The sequence below is a fragment of the Carlito syrichta genome, unplaced genomic scaffold (assembly GCF_000164805.1).
Source record: "Carlito syrichta isolate Samal-C Ts95f unplaced genomic scaffold, Tarsius_syrichta-2.0.1 Scaffold305870, whole genome shotgun sequence".
Classification (NCBI taxonomy): Eukaryota; Metazoa; Chordata; class Mammalia; order Primates; family Tarsiidae; genus Carlito; species Carlito syrichta.
This window is the reverse complement of record NW_007249966.1, coordinates 455,984-471,603: the sequence shown is the minus strand read 5'-3', so window position 1 is coordinate 471,603 and position 15,620 is coordinate 455,984. Positions and strand designations below refer to the sequence as shown.

Here is a 15,620-nt window from a genome sequence, read left to right as displayed (position 1 = left end):
AATACTACAGCCTAATCTATTTAATATTTTCTCTGAATAAGTAAAACTACCCAAATCAGAAAGAATCTCAGAACAATTTTTCAGCTGATGGTACAACAAAGACAAAAATCAACACCATAATATCTACTACATGAGCAATTAGTTTTTTCATGTTTCTCTGTAAAGATAACCTTCCAAAAAATGGAAAGGATGCCATTTCTCTACTGCCTGAAGGGAATCTGAACTGTCTTCCTTCTTGCTAAGCAAGGATGTGTCCATGATGCTATCTTTTGAGAGGTTAATTCAAATACCCGAGACCATCCCTAAACAGAAATGAATGATTTAGAATAACCCCTTTGTCATGATTTAATATCCTCATCCCTTCTTACTCATAGAACACACAAATCCCCTGGGATGCCAACATTATGATCAAGAATAACTGCAGTTATGAGTACAAAATTGAGTCATTGAGTCAGAGGTCTGTAGGAATTCTCAGAAATCTAGGAGGCACATTTGCACCAATACTATCTAGACCACACAGACTGCCAAAGCTCTATAGAATTTGAGATCCCTGTGTTAGCTTCTCTCTGTGGCATTTTATGGCTTAATGAAGCAATTTTAGACTTGTTTGTTTTAATGAGGAGCAATTCTTTCAAACAAATTTTACACAGATACAAAATTTATGAAACTGGCAGGAGTTGTAATAAAAATGTATTTTTAGTTCAAACTCATAACACTTATTTCTTAGAAGTAAATCAATAAAAATACCAGTTAATATGTCATAGCATTTGTGAATAGGTTTTAAAATGCAGATACCAAGGAGTAATTAATATATTAAAATAAGTCAGAATCAAATAAATATGGACAATAATGGCTAACATATGTAAAGCAAATACTATAATAAGTAATTTATATAAATAGTTAAATCAATCATCATTATATCATATATGCATATATATATTTGTATTCACACATACACATGAACATATACATACATGCACACATTGCTATAGATATGTTATAATTTCAATAATTTCATTATCATCATCTTTGTTTCATAAATGAAAAACTAAGGTATTGAGAAGTTAGATTATATAACTCAACTGCATAGCCAGTAAGCAGAATATCTGGGATCTGAACACAGAGCTCACGTGCTTAACTAATATCTTAAACTGTCTATCCTGATGTTACGGTTCAAAATAAAAGTAGATGCAAAAATTGCTATCCTGACCTATTCATAAACCCTTGCAATAAAAGCAGTAGTTAATAAATTACAATATGTTTTCCATAATAAAAATGTTGGTTACTATAATGAGTCAATAGACCTGGGACCATTAGTGGGGCATTTTCTATCTTCCAGAGGCGGTCGGTGTTTTCTTAGCAATCTCATTGTGAATTCTACCACTTATTGTTTCATGTCACCCACACCATTCCCCTATAATAAGGATGTAAAAACTAGACTCTGAAATTATGTAATTTTGACTTTAATGTCATTAGCATCACAAAGTCACTGAAGTTTGAGGAAATCAACAATATGCCACTAGTGGATTTATTTAAAATAAAGAGCCCTATAATGTGTTATATAAACTGGTCATAATGAACTTAATGGGATCTATCTTGAAACTAATGCATTTTCTCTAAGTGAAACTCAAACAAGTATGTATTCTATAAAGAACACTAAAAGCCTCTTTTAGTGACTTCTCCACTGAACATTTGTTTCCTATACTCTATATAAATTTGTGACAAAATAGCCTTTTTCTTCTAATAATTATGGTCTGCTCTTTCTTTAGAATGTCAGACTCCTCAAAAGGAAGTATTGTTTTTAAAGATCATCAGCAAATATGCAGGTATAAGGAAAAGGTTACAATGAGGTAGTACATAAAATACCTTCAAAATAAGAGGGTACTTGCATATTCTTTGTATTGGTGTGACTAAATATCCTTCCAAGGGAACATCTGTGTTCTTCCGTCCTCCAAGCAGCATACAGTTCTGGGGTGGAAAAAAAATCATAATTAATTATGTATATATTTTAAAATCTGAGGCTGTGACTCTTTCTTCTACCATAAAATGCTGAAAACTTATGAAAGCATGTGTCTTTACATACCTTTTTTTCTCTAAGAAGAGCATATTCAGTCACAGATAGCATTTACAGAGAGACAAAAAGAAACACTTTGGCTGTTCATATTACAGAACTAAAAATGTGTTGTGAGCATGTGTCTTAAAAAATAATTCATATATTCTTTTCAGTAAAAATTCTGAGAGAAAAGAGAGATAGAGAGAGATACAGAGACATGAATGGATGGATAAATGGAGGGATAAATGGCTGGATGATCAGATGATAGATTGATAGATAAATTTTCCTTATAAAGAAAGGTACATTGTATTGTAGAAGAGCAGGCAAAAGACAATTGAGTTCTAACTTAGGCTCTGTCACTGACGACTGATGCAACTTGCACTGATTTCAGAATTCTAAACTTCACATGTTTTAACCAAATGATCTCTAAGCACACTGCACTCAAGACACTGGCCAGCCGGTGTCAGAGAAAGATGTCAAACAGGACCTCCAAAGAGGCAAGATGAGTGAAGAAATCTCAAAATCAAGAATCAGAGTGAGGTGAAATTGAAGCAGTTTCCACTGACCATAAAATGATGATCAAGAAAAGAAACTGATTCTGATAAACAAAGCCTTGGTCCTCTGAAGCAACAATGCAAAGGAAAAGATTTGAAACTTGCTCAAAGCTTATGTCTACAGTGTCTATCAGTAACTGGCATAGAAGAAGGACTTAATATCTAGCCAAGGAGGAAGAAGGCTCCTCAAATGTCAATCTAAATTAGCACCTTTCATTCCACCATTTTAAAAATTTTGTTCCATGCTCATAGAGAGGAGAGGCTGAGACCGAGCAGGAAAAGATGAAAAAGAAAAACCGACATTAGTAGAACAATCCTCCAAACTTCACGTCAGCCCAATTTGTGTATCTAAGTTGGCAAACCCAGGGTCATGAATTTAACTCTGCCCAGATACCTTAGAAAGCAGAGCAGCAAATACATGCTTGTATATAAGCATGCTCTTCAAAGGTTTCATCCCCTACTGCAATCAGGTGATCAAAATATTCTTTCAAACTGTGTCTTGCATTTTCCCCAGAGGAATCTTATGAAACACAACTATCTATCTCTCACCATATTTTCCGTGATCTTTCAGTGCCCAGCTTGAGTTAGCACCCTGTAATCGTGGCCATCTCCTTACCTAGCTCTGGGCTGAAGTGCCTTAAAAGAACTCTTGACTTTCTAGTCCACTTTTATATCCTTATCAATTAATACTTAACTGAGGGTGAACTCTCTTCATAAGAGTAAAAGTTGGTCATGACTTTTGATCAGCTTATGAGAGCCAGATCTCTCTTTAAGTGGACATAAAGAATATGCTTTCTAAACAAGCCAGGAAATTGCACTGATCATAAAAACTAACTGAGGTGGCAGCATAAGCAAGGAGTTAAAATAGTAGTACTATCATCATCCAAAATCTGTAAACACTTACATGTTTTTCAAAGGGTGATGATTATTGTCACCATCTTATGAATAATAAAATGACACCAAAGATAAAATGAATGTCCTCAAGTCATCCAGATAATTCATGGCCAGCTAGTGCCAAAGCAAGAAGCACAGAAGTCACATTCTGTCTATCAGACCATTCTGTAAGATCATCTAAAACCAGCACTCTTCACTTCACACAATTCACTAGGCAAACTAGACTAAGGTGAACCCCAAGTCAACACTGCCGGGAACAGAATGTATTAGATAAGACAGCAGAGTTCTTACACTTTATAAAGAGCCCTATAATTTCAGCAGGGTAAAGATTTCTGGCCAGTGCAGAAGTGATCAGTACATCCTCTTCCAAAAAAGCAACTATAAAACTGAGCAAAATTATCAAAACCAATAATCTCAGGGCTCTGGAAATCAACTAATGTCAAACAACAAATTAAGAAATGTTTATTCATGAAAAATTGCTGAATTTCAGGTAAGAACAGTAGGAGCCTGTGGAATTCTTAACTAAGTTTCTCCCATCCTCCTGTCTCCCTACCCCCTCCACCCAGCTTGTCCTATATGATAATGTTCTCAGTGGCACTATCCCAGTTGCATAAGCCCTGAAAACCTGCTGCCAGAAGGGGCTGCTGAGGGCTGCAGAGGGCAGAAGTCCTACGCCAGGGATATTGTCAATAAAATTAGTACAGCTTATTTTTAAAAATAGGGAATGTCCACAATTTTAGCCTGAGATTTAAGTCCTGCTCAGGGCAAGTGTCAGACTGGCAGATGAGCCAAAAATCTAATAAAGATAACCTGGAGAACTATAAAGTACTTAGACAAACTCTGTATTTGTCTCTGAATGACTAGAAGGCTGTGTGCACAGGCAGGGAAGACTTCAAAGAGCCTCACGGGAAGAAAAACCTTGATCTGCTTCAAAACTGCCTCTTCTTTGAATGTGCCCCTCACCCTCCCACACACACACAGATCCATGGACAAGATAAGTAATGATGCTTGCGTACCTTTGACAAATCACTAACTGAGCAGTCACAGGGGTAAACCCCAAAAAAGTTAGGTTAAATTATAAAAATAAAAAACTAAACAGAGATATCATCAGTTGCACATACCAGGGAGACAGGTTCTCAGATTAAGTCCAGGCAATTTACTAAAAACAAAACAATAAAAACAACAATAACCAACCTCAGGGACAAAATATCAGAATCCAGAGTTGCTACATACGTTGCTTAAAATGTCCAGTTTTCAACAGAAAATATGAGGTATGCAAAGGACTCATATTTTATATTGATTGTGACTCATACACAATCAATATAAACTAATTCTGAGTGTAGCCAGATGTTGGATTTAACACACAAAGACATCACAGTAATTATTTTAAATATGATCAAAGAAATTTTTAAACCCTGCTTAAAAACTTAAAGGACAATATGCTAAGAGTGAATAAACAAATAGAAAATCTCAACAAATAGAAACTAAAAAGTCAAATCAAATAGACATGAGAAAAAATAAATAAGTCATCCAGCTAAGCTAAATAAAAAATTGGAGATGGCAGAAAGAATAATCAGTTGAGTTGAAGATAAATAAATACAAATAATTCAATCTGGAGAACAGGAAATAAAAAAAATTGTAGAAAATGAAAAGAGCATTGGGAACCAAGAAGAAGCAGTAAACTTAGCAGCACATGTGTAAGGGAGCCTCTAAAGAAAAGAAGAAAATGGTCAGATTAATATTTTTCTAAATAATGGCTAAAAAGTCTCAAATATTTTGAAAAATTAATCTACAGATTCAAAAAAACTCAACAAGTAAGACACAATTATATCCATACCCAAACATGTTATAGTTAAACTATTGAAAGAAAAAGACAGAAAATATTGAAAGAAGCAAAAAAAAGAAAAATGACCTAATATGTAAAGTATAACAATCCGATTGTAGCAGATGCCTTCTCATCAGAAACAGTGGAAATCATAAAGTAGTGAAATGGTATATTCAAAGGACTGAAAAATAATCTGTCAATCAAGAGTTCTATATCCAACAAAACTATCTTTCAAAAATGAAGAATGTCTTTACATTCCCAGATACATCAAGACCTATATATAGAATTTTTAAAAATATGACAATAAAAGCATGATCATAATAGAAAAAAATGTAGCATTTTTGACTTCATCAAAATTTAAAACTTTTGATTTTTATAAGACAAAATTTTAAAAATGAAAAAACAGACCATACTGGAAGGAAATATTTGCAAATTATATATCTATCTGATGTAATAGGACTTTTATCCAAAATGATGAACACTGTCAATTCAAAGATGAGCAAATGATTTGAATAAGCATTTCACCAAAGAAGATATATGAGTGGTTAATAACCGCATTAAATCATGCTTAATATCATACATTAGTGAAATGCAAATTTAAGCCACTATGAGATACCACTATGTACCTGCCAGCATGGCTATAATCAGAAAGATTGATGCCAAGTCTTGACAAAGATATAGTGACACTGAAATTCTCATACATTGCTACTGAATGTGGCACAGCCACATAAGCAAATTGTTTAGCAGCTTCCTAATTAATTAAACAAAACTTCCCATACAACCCAGCAATTCCACTCTTAATACCTACCCAAGAGAATGAAAAGGAAGATCTACACAAAGACATATGTGAATGTGCATAACGGAATTATTTATAGTAGCCAAAACTGGACCCAGATCCAAAGTTTATTAACTGGCAAATGGATAAATAACATATGGTATATCCATACAATGAAATACTATTCGACGATAAAAACAAATGGAAAATAAATATATGTTCTAACAAGGATGAAGTCCCAAATAATTTTACTCAGTACATGAAGCCAGGCATGAAAGATTACGTTGTATGATTCCATTTATTTAAAATCTCCAGAAAGGGCAAATTTATCGAGATGAAAGAAAAGCAGAGAGAAAAATAAAAGAATGACATCAGGGACTTTTTGAGGTGACAGGAATAATCTAAAACTGGATCTGGGGGTAGTTGTACAATACCACAATTTGCTAAATACACTTACAGTCTGATGCTCACAGGTGATTAGATTGTCCAAATAACTGTCAAAAAATGCACTTATTTGTGCTAACCTACAGAAATTCAGTATACATTCTTGCTGTTTTTAAGAAAACTGAATAAAGAATGTATGTAGGAGAAAAGTCAATCTTTACATTTATTTCCCACCATATTCATAATTTACTTCCTTCCTGTTACTTGCCCTGCTTGCAACTCTCTTAGAAGAAAGCGGAACTTTATAGAGTTGGGACTATAAAGCAATGATGAACTCTGGCATAAGCTCTTCTCTCACCAGGAACTTGTGGGGTCTTACAAAAAATGCATTATCAACTAGGAGAGGGCATTGACAGTACTTACCCAGATATAAGCTTATCCCAACTCTCACTTCATACCGTTTTTTGTTTGTTTGCTTGGTTGGTTGGTTGGTGAGTTAATTGGTTTTTTGAGTTGGAGTCTCACTCTGTCACTCAGGCTGGAGTGCAGTGGCATGATCAGCGCTTACCACAGACTCGACTTCCTGAGCTTAGGTGATCCTTTCACCTCAGCTTTTCAAGTAGCTGGGACTAGAGGTGCACGCCACCATGCCCAGCTAATTTTTTTATTTTTTTGTAGAGACAAGGCCTCACTATGTTGCCCAGTCTGGTCTTGAACTCATGGACTCAAGCTATCCTCCCACCTCACTTCTTACTTTCATCAAAGGACATCTCTTTTCCTAGCCCGGGAATACTAAGAGATTTAGAGAAACAATTTTTTATATCATACTGATGTTATTCCTTGAGTCTTACTGGACCTATTAACAAATATCAACATACAATAACACAATAATATATACTTACCAAGAGAAATGTCCGGATTGTTCTTATTTTGTTAAGTTCAAGAAGTAATTTTTGTGCCTTCTCATGGTTACTACAATATTCATCATAGATACGAAACTTGTCTTTCTGTGAATTCAAATAAGAATAAATTAGTATCATCTTATTCAACATTTTGAAATTTTAACCTATGTGATATGCATAAATAAACTTCACTAAGTGTTTACTATGTTTTAAGAGCTGCACTGTGTGTGTATATATTATATATATATATTATATATTTAACTTATTTTCCCTGATCCATGAATAATAGCCTAGAAATGGAGATACATACAACAACTATACTCCATTATGATGAATGCAACAATAGATAAATGAACCAAAGTGTAGAAGGGCGGCAAAGCACAAAGAAGAAAGTATTGAGTTTTGCCATGAAGATTCAGTTAGAGCTTTAAGAAAGGAAGTAACATCTGAATTAGGTCTAGTGAGACTGATTCCCAGGCAAGGGGAGGAAAGAAAGTCATTTTAGGTGAAGGGAATAGCATGTACCAAACCATATAGAAACAGAGAAACAGGCTGAGCACGGTGGCTCATGCCTGCAATCCCAACATTTTGGGAAGCCAAGGCAGGAAGATTGCTTAAGCCCAGAAATTCAAGACCAGTCTGAGCAACATAGCAAGACCTCATTTCTACAAAAAAAAAAAAGGCCAGGCATGGTGGTGCATGCCTGTAGTCCTAGCTACTCAGGATGCTGAAGTGGAAGGATCTCCTGAGCCCAGGAAGTCGAGGCTTCAGTAAACTGTGGTCATCATGGGTGACAGAGTGAAAAAAAAAGAAAAATTAAATAAATAGAGAAATGTACTCTGCAGTTCATATATACCAGTCTGGATACCTGTGTTCAAGAGGGACACTGACAAGTGACCAAAATAATTATAAACTCTGAAGATACTACATTTTAGAGATCGTTTCTGAGAGAGATATCTATAAGTATAGAAAAGTTAAGAAAGAGTAGCTACTTTCAAATATGTCATATTGTAAAGGACTGACAATTCTATATAGTTTCAAAACATAAAACATTGCAAGGGTAGTGATAGGCAGATTCAGGATCAATACAGAAACTTTCTAACATTTAGAGGTGTCTTTAAAAGTGATCAAGTAGAAACAAAATAAATGCCCTTCATAGATGGATACAGGGGATTCTTTTGAAAAAGGAAGAATTTTGCCATCATGATAACTAAGCTTATTCCACTTGTAGCATTTTCTCAAAGTGGCTTATCTATCAAAGCAATACCAATAATAGAAAGCATAAAAAATTTATTGATCAAATATTAGAACAGAAGTGTGTCCTTTGAAATGTCAAAGGCATGCATTTAGAAACATTAAGTGCTGTTTTATATAGCCAGCAAAGAATGTACTCAATTACTTATCTCAAGAGATGGTATAAGCCAGGAAAAAAATAAGCTTAAGAAATAGTTTAGCTAAATTCATAGATGACAGATTCATAATGTGTTACTAAGGAAATGGATGTCAGGGTGCAAGATTCCCATGTGCAGCACTGGACTGAGATAGCAACTACTCCAACTGGCAGAAGATTCTGATTCTTTCGATTCTTTTGTGAAAGGGAGCAGGCTCGAGCAAGTGGACACCAACACCATGACTTCCAGCTGTGCCTAAAAAAAAACACAGCTGGATCTTCCTACACCCAAGGAGCTGCTCCTTTTAATACAATTATCTTTATAAAATATTTTCTGATTATAAAAAGAACATATACAGAGCCTGTTACTACAAAGACAAAGATAGATCAAGAAATTACATACAGAAATCTTCATGAAAGACTAAATGAAAAAGTAAAAACACACAAAAATTTGATTTCTATGACAAAATACTTGTACACATTTTTAAATGAAACAATTTAAATAAAACATCTTGTAGCATTTTGATACATGGATTCAAATTGGTATTCTCAAAATTGGCATTAATGAGATGGTATAAATAGCAGTGCTTTTTTTAAAGTATGAATACCCTTTAGTCTTAAAAACCATTTTCACTCTACAGGTGGCTTTTTACTTTGCAAACTGATTGCATAAATAATTTCAGGTGTCATGTATAAAGAGATGAAAATAATCATACAGGCATATGACATAATTTGAAACAATGGAGTTGTTATATCTGGTTATTTCTCTGCACTGCTCACTACAACCTTCTGAGAAACCACCCTTGAGGAAAAATCAGTAACAGGCCTACTGGGTTTGTCCACCTCCAAGATTGTCACAAGTTGATTAACAAGGGAACATTCTGACTAATAAAAGGCTCATCATGCCATTATAAGAGTGAGGATTTTCTGCCTCAAAAGAAAAATACTCTATGTTTGAGAGAAACATAAAAATCCATTCACTATGAACAGCCTGAATATTCATTAGAATTCAAAGCTACAGGGGATGCGAAGAACTAACTTGTCAGGGAAAAGAAAAGACTGTTTATTCTTTACTGAGTAAAATGGATGTTGTGAGGCACTCTCCCCTTTTCTGGCACTAAGTGGAAAACTTCATTGGCCTTAAAAGACCCCAAATTTTTGGTGTTAGATTTTGCTTCTAATGCTGAATTCACACATACTACCATGCCAAAAGCTAAGCCTTAAAACGTAAGGAGTAAGAGCTCTGAAAATAAACAGAAATTTATCCTACAAAGTGAAGAAAGCAGGTTCCCACTTCTTGTTGAGCATTAGGTTCAGGATGTAAGCATTCTTCCACGACTTTTAAGAATTCTTTATGTACTGCAAGGATATCTTCAATGTTTGAGAACAACATCTGTAAATAATAAATGTGTAAGTAAGTGTAGAGTGAGGCAAGTAAAAAAAAAAAATCTATGGTGGTATAGCATTCTCTCTCCAAGGTGAAAACCCCACATCTATGCCTTCTTCCAGCCTTGCTGACAGAGTCTCAATTCTCTCTGGACTTTCCCTCTATGTTGCTAACAAAACTCTGGGAACCAGAAGCCTATGGCTAGCTCTCAGGGCAAGGCCTAAATGGCCCAATCCCAACCCAATCCCAGCATGGTAATCCCTCTTCCTTCTTGAGGATGGGCTAAAAAGAAATGTACAAATTTGCTGGCAGGGTTTTCCAAGAAGGGTGCCTTTGCTCCTAAGAAAAGCACCTGGAAAGAACAATTCTTTCCCCTTTCTGGAAGGTGCCCTGTGTGGAAGTGACAGCTGGGACAGCTACAGAGTTATTTTGCAGCCATGGGAGGAGCCAGTTCAGGGGCAAAGCTGATAACCTGGGTGGCAGTGAAGAGCTAGAGAAGATCTAGCAAACTTGCTGGCCTCCCTGGGTCACCTGCGCTGAATCTTCGTTTCTGTCTGGAGCCCAGATATGTGAGTCAAAGTGTCTTTGAGTCGACTTGAGTAACAGGTTTCTTTTGCTTAGAGCCAAAAAAATGCTAATTAAAATATTCCCATGGTAGAAAAATTTGAAAACTTACGGGGAAATAGAGTCAGAAGAAGCTTTAAAAATTCTTGGAAAATTTTCAGTAATATATAACAGTAAGCTAGCATAAATATCAAGAATAATGTAAATAACTTAAATTGATAATCAATACAGTATAATTAGCTTTCATTTAACATCCTTGACTTTTTTTTTCAAAATACTTCACAATTTTCCTTTCCTATAGTTTAAAAGAAATGTTTATGCATTTACTTCTGAATTGAAGATACTGTGTGGACATTTTTCCACATAAGTGGACCATCCAACAAATCTTTTGTTCTTTCCTGCTTCCAGAGATTGGAAGTAGCTTTGCCCACATTCGCCTTCAGGAGCCACCTCTAACAATCCTCTTACACAGCTCAGCTACCTCCTTCTCAAGATCACTGAGGTTCCTAGTCCCAATTTATTTTTCTTCCTCTGTTTAAATGTTTCCAAGATCTTGGTAAAAAAAAAAAAATTTCTCTGTGACTTCAATGCCATCTTCTTAACCCTCATTTCTTTTAACAAACCCTAGTTCCCCTTTTTCAAATTACTACCAACACAAGTGACTGACACAGACACCTGCAGTGAAACTGAAGGGTCCTGAAATACCATGCTACAGATAAAATTTATCTAAGGGAGACGTACTCAGATCAAGGACCTATTGTGCCTCCTCACCTTCACTGTTTCCTCTGTTACGTTTTTGTCAACCTTTGACGCCGCACACTGGTTCATTCGTTGTAAGAATGCCTGCATAAAACAAGAAAAGGCATTAGGAAGGTAACATTAGGTTAATAGTGTGAGCAGAACTAAATTAATTATTTTACAAGAAACTAAAGTTTAAAAATCTGATAGATAGCTATAATAGTTTTTTTTAAAAGCACTTTACTTTCCCCCCATTATTTTTTTGAGTCGGAGTCTCACTCTGTTGCCCAAGCTGGAGTGCTGTGGCACACTTAAGACCACCGCATCCTCAACCTGCTAGGTTCAGATGATTCTTTTGCCTCAGCCTTCTAAGTAGCTGGAACCACAGGCATGTGCCACCAGCCCTGGCTAATTTTTTGATTTATTGTAGAGACAAGGTCTTGCCATGTAGCTCAGGCTGGTCTCGAACCCCTGAGGTCAGGCAATCCTCTCACCACCTCCTCCCAAAGTGCTGGAATTACAGGCTTGAGCCACCACGTCAGGCAACTATAATAGTTTTTATAACACATGAACCCTGGTTCCTCTATCTGGGATTTTTTTTTTTTTTTACAGTGTTGGGGCAGAGCCAAAAATAATCAAGTGTATATAAATTACATTTTCCCAACAAAATCTCAAACTTTAGGGGTAAACATTTAGAGTAAGAAGTTTCCTAAACTTTTAAATCTTTCAAAGCATAAAATATAATTTAAAAATGTTATTCCTAACAAAAAACAAAGGGCCAGAAATTCTGAAGTAACTGTCTTAGAACTTAGATACATATATAGATAGATGGATGGATGATAGAGTGGTAGATAGAGAAACATGTGGATAGATAGATAAATAGATATCCCTGTGTTATTTCCAGGGAGGGCCCTTCAAGAAAGAATGAAAGAATTCTTCCCCACTTCCCTCCCTACTTTTAGGAAGACAGAATTTAAATTTCCAGGTTCAGGTCAGGGCTCGCCATAGCCCTGTGGTAGGCATAAGCTCATTCGTATTTCAAAGATTTAGATGCTTCTCCATGGTTATTAAGCTTTCACTGATGGCCAAAGAAGCCAATATTTTTGCAAATAAAAAACAGAGTAGAATGATTTATTTATATTAAGCCTCTAAAAAGAAAGTTTGAAGAAAAGGAGGAGTGAATTTCCATCCACCAAAATTGGCGTATGTCCTCAAGACATTGATGGTTAATGACCTAGTGACCAGGTAAGATCATTCCTTCCTGTGTCTGCCTTAAGGACTTCAACTTCGCCCAACCTGACACATCAGGATATAGTCCACCAACTCCCCAGGGCATATAGGAGCTCGAGGGATGCTCTAGAAACTGTGTCAAACAAATAAAAAGGTAAGAATCATATTTTTGACATGTTACTATTCCAAAAATATAAGAGAATGGCAAAACTGAGGATTGTTCATAATTTTCCAAAATTATCATCTTCAAGACATTGCCAGTAAGAGAATAAAATGAAATAGCATTTCTGTGGGCAACCTGACAATATATCTCAAATTTTAAATGGGCATTTCCTTTAACCCAGCAATTCTACTTCTAGAAATTTATCCTAAGAAAAAAATCCAAACAAGGGGTTTCACTGTGTTGATTACAAAAGTGGAAAAATTGGAAACAACTTAAATTTCTATCAATAAGGTAGTCATTAACTACCTATTATGGAAAATTCAAACTACAGAATACCATGGCAAAATTACAATCATAAATGAAATGTGATGAAAGCTACATGTACACGTGTGTGTGCAACAGATGTCTATAAAATACTGTCTGGTGAAAAATATATTAAGTGGCATATTTGATAGGTACACACATATATGCACATATATAAGAATATATACAAACATACAAGTATATATATGTATACATACATGCATGTCAGTGTGTGTCCATATTGAGAACAAATATGTAGCATATATCAAACACAAGTAATTACCTCTAGGTGGTAGGATGGTGACCTTTGTACACTTTCTCATCTTCAGAATATTTGGCAGTAAGCATGTTATAACTTTTGTAAAAAGAGAAACAAAACTATTTAAATGAATTCAAACAAATGGACTACAAGATCTCTGTCCTAGCAGCTCTTTCACTTCTGATTTAACTGATTCATGTTTCCAATTCTATAACTACAAAGCCAGATCATAACAAATAGCCCCAACTCTTTAACGTCAGTTGAATTAAATAAAATGAATAAGAGAGCACAGGATGTCACCTTCATTTTTTTAATTGGAAACATGCGATGAAATTTTTAAACTATTATCTAGTGTCGGGAATAATTGGCAAAATAATTTTCTAACTTGATATGCTGTGTTCATTTCAATTAGTATTATTCTGTTTAATTTTTTAAATTTCAGTTTTGTTTTTCTTGAATGTTTTCCACATACCAAAAAATGTGTTTTAGCTCCTTTCCTTTAGTCTGAAAATAACATAGGGGTTTACTTGCTTAGTTTACATAGTTTACATTTCATATTGACCACATAGTAAACAGGTAACCTCACATGAAGCAAAGCTTAAACTTCACCACTATATTTATAAGCCTTTTCTTCATAAACTGAACTCAGTCACATTCTAAAACCAATCAATTAAAGCTAGGAAGTAGTAAAATTCAGTCAAAATATGAGTTAGAAAGGGACATACAAACCAATAAAGTAAACCACATCTTCATCTAACTTTTGAATCTTCTTCTATTCCATGACAAAATGGAACTTTCTGTTTAACTGTATACTAAAGGAAACCTGGAACTAGTTAGCATTTCTGACCAAGAATTTATTTTTCCTAAGGGCCTCATTTTCTACAGCCCTGAAGGTAGATTTTATGTTTTGCTGAGAATGCAAAATTATGAAAACTGTTTGACATTTTCTACAAAACATTTAAGTCTTCCTTCCTGAAGATAAAAATAAATAGGTGTTTTCGGAATCATCTTTTTACCACCAGTAGCCACTGTCCTTTCAGATTTTGTTAATAGTGACATTTAATCCTTCTCATATCAATCAAAGAACCAATAGTATTCTCGTCACAAAAAAATACATGAGGGATTTTATACACTGTTTTATCTCCTTTCATTCTTAACAGTCTGAAAGATAACCTTCATCTTGACACAAATATATTTGAAATTAAGTCGCGAAAAATAGCTTTTAATACCAACGAATTCCAAACTTTTTATTTTGAGCAGGACCTCAAAGTAATTCCAATATAGTTGGTCCAGAGACCATATGCTGATGAATATTCCTTTATGTTTATTCTTCCAAAGACTGAGTAAAGCAGACTTAGAGCAACAGATAAGTGAGTCTTTTTTTTTTTTTTTTGAGTCAGAGTCTCACTCTGCCACCCAAGCTGGAGTGCAGTGGCACACTCATGGTCACACCAGCATCAACCTGCTGAGCTCAGGCAATCCTTCTGCCTCAGCCTTCCAAGTAGCCAGAACTACAGGCTCGCGCTACCATGCCAGGCTAAATTTTTGATATATTGTAGAGACAAGGTCTCACCAAGTTGCCCAGGCTAGTCTCGACCTCCTGAGCTCAGGCAATCCTCTTGCCTTGGTCTCCCAAATTGCTGGAATTACAGAATAAGTGAGTCTTAATGGAAAAAAACAATTTTGCCTGTTTCACCTTGACTTCCAAATCAATGTTAAACAATGTTTGTCTCTGTACAAGCCCTCTCACCCAACAACTTGGGATATCTGGTGGTTAGGAGACACCTCTCCCACCCTTGAAAATCACTATGAGGGATGCATAAACCGGTCATGATAATCTCTGAAGGTTAGGGAGATGCAGAGACAGGTGAGTCAGATAAGATAAGCTAAGTCACATCTGGAGGAGGTGAAGCTCTCATAGAGACACCTGTGAGAACCTTTCAGCTTGCACATGTGTTAGCACATGCACAGTCTGCAGTCCCCAACAATGGTTCCACACAACATCTTCCTAGTTACCATTCTTGCATGAGCTGCTTTTTTGTCCATTCAGAGGACAGAACACTATTTTCTCTTTAACCCGCTCCATATTGTTTTCCCCTTATCTTGCATTTGGTAAATGCACATGTTAAATGTCATATGCTAATTAAAGTTTAATAAAACTAAAAGTGTCATACATTTGCTACAAAGAATCAAAAGAAA

General features: G+C 35.4%; 1 protein-coding gene across 1 annotated transcript in view; it reads right to left on the bottom strand.

Annotated features, from left to right (window-relative positions):
* Positions 1-15,620, bottom strand: part of PREX2 (phosphatidylinositol-3,4,5-trisphosphate dependent Rac exchange factor 2) — a 264,759-nt gene that overhangs the window by 209,034 nt on the left and 40,105 nt on the right. The window contains exons 2-5 of the mRNA XM_008062862.1: positions 11,500-11,571; positions 10,048-10,170; positions 7,388-7,492; positions 1,867-1,968 (exon numbers count right to left, since the gene is read on the bottom strand). Of these exons, the coding sequence (XP_008061053.1) occupies positions 1,867-1,968; positions 7,388-7,492; positions 10,048-10,170; positions 11,500-11,571 (402 nt within the window). The remainder of the gene's footprint in view (positions 1-1,866; positions 1,969-7,387; positions 7,493-10,047; positions 10,171-11,499; positions 11,572-15,620) is intronic.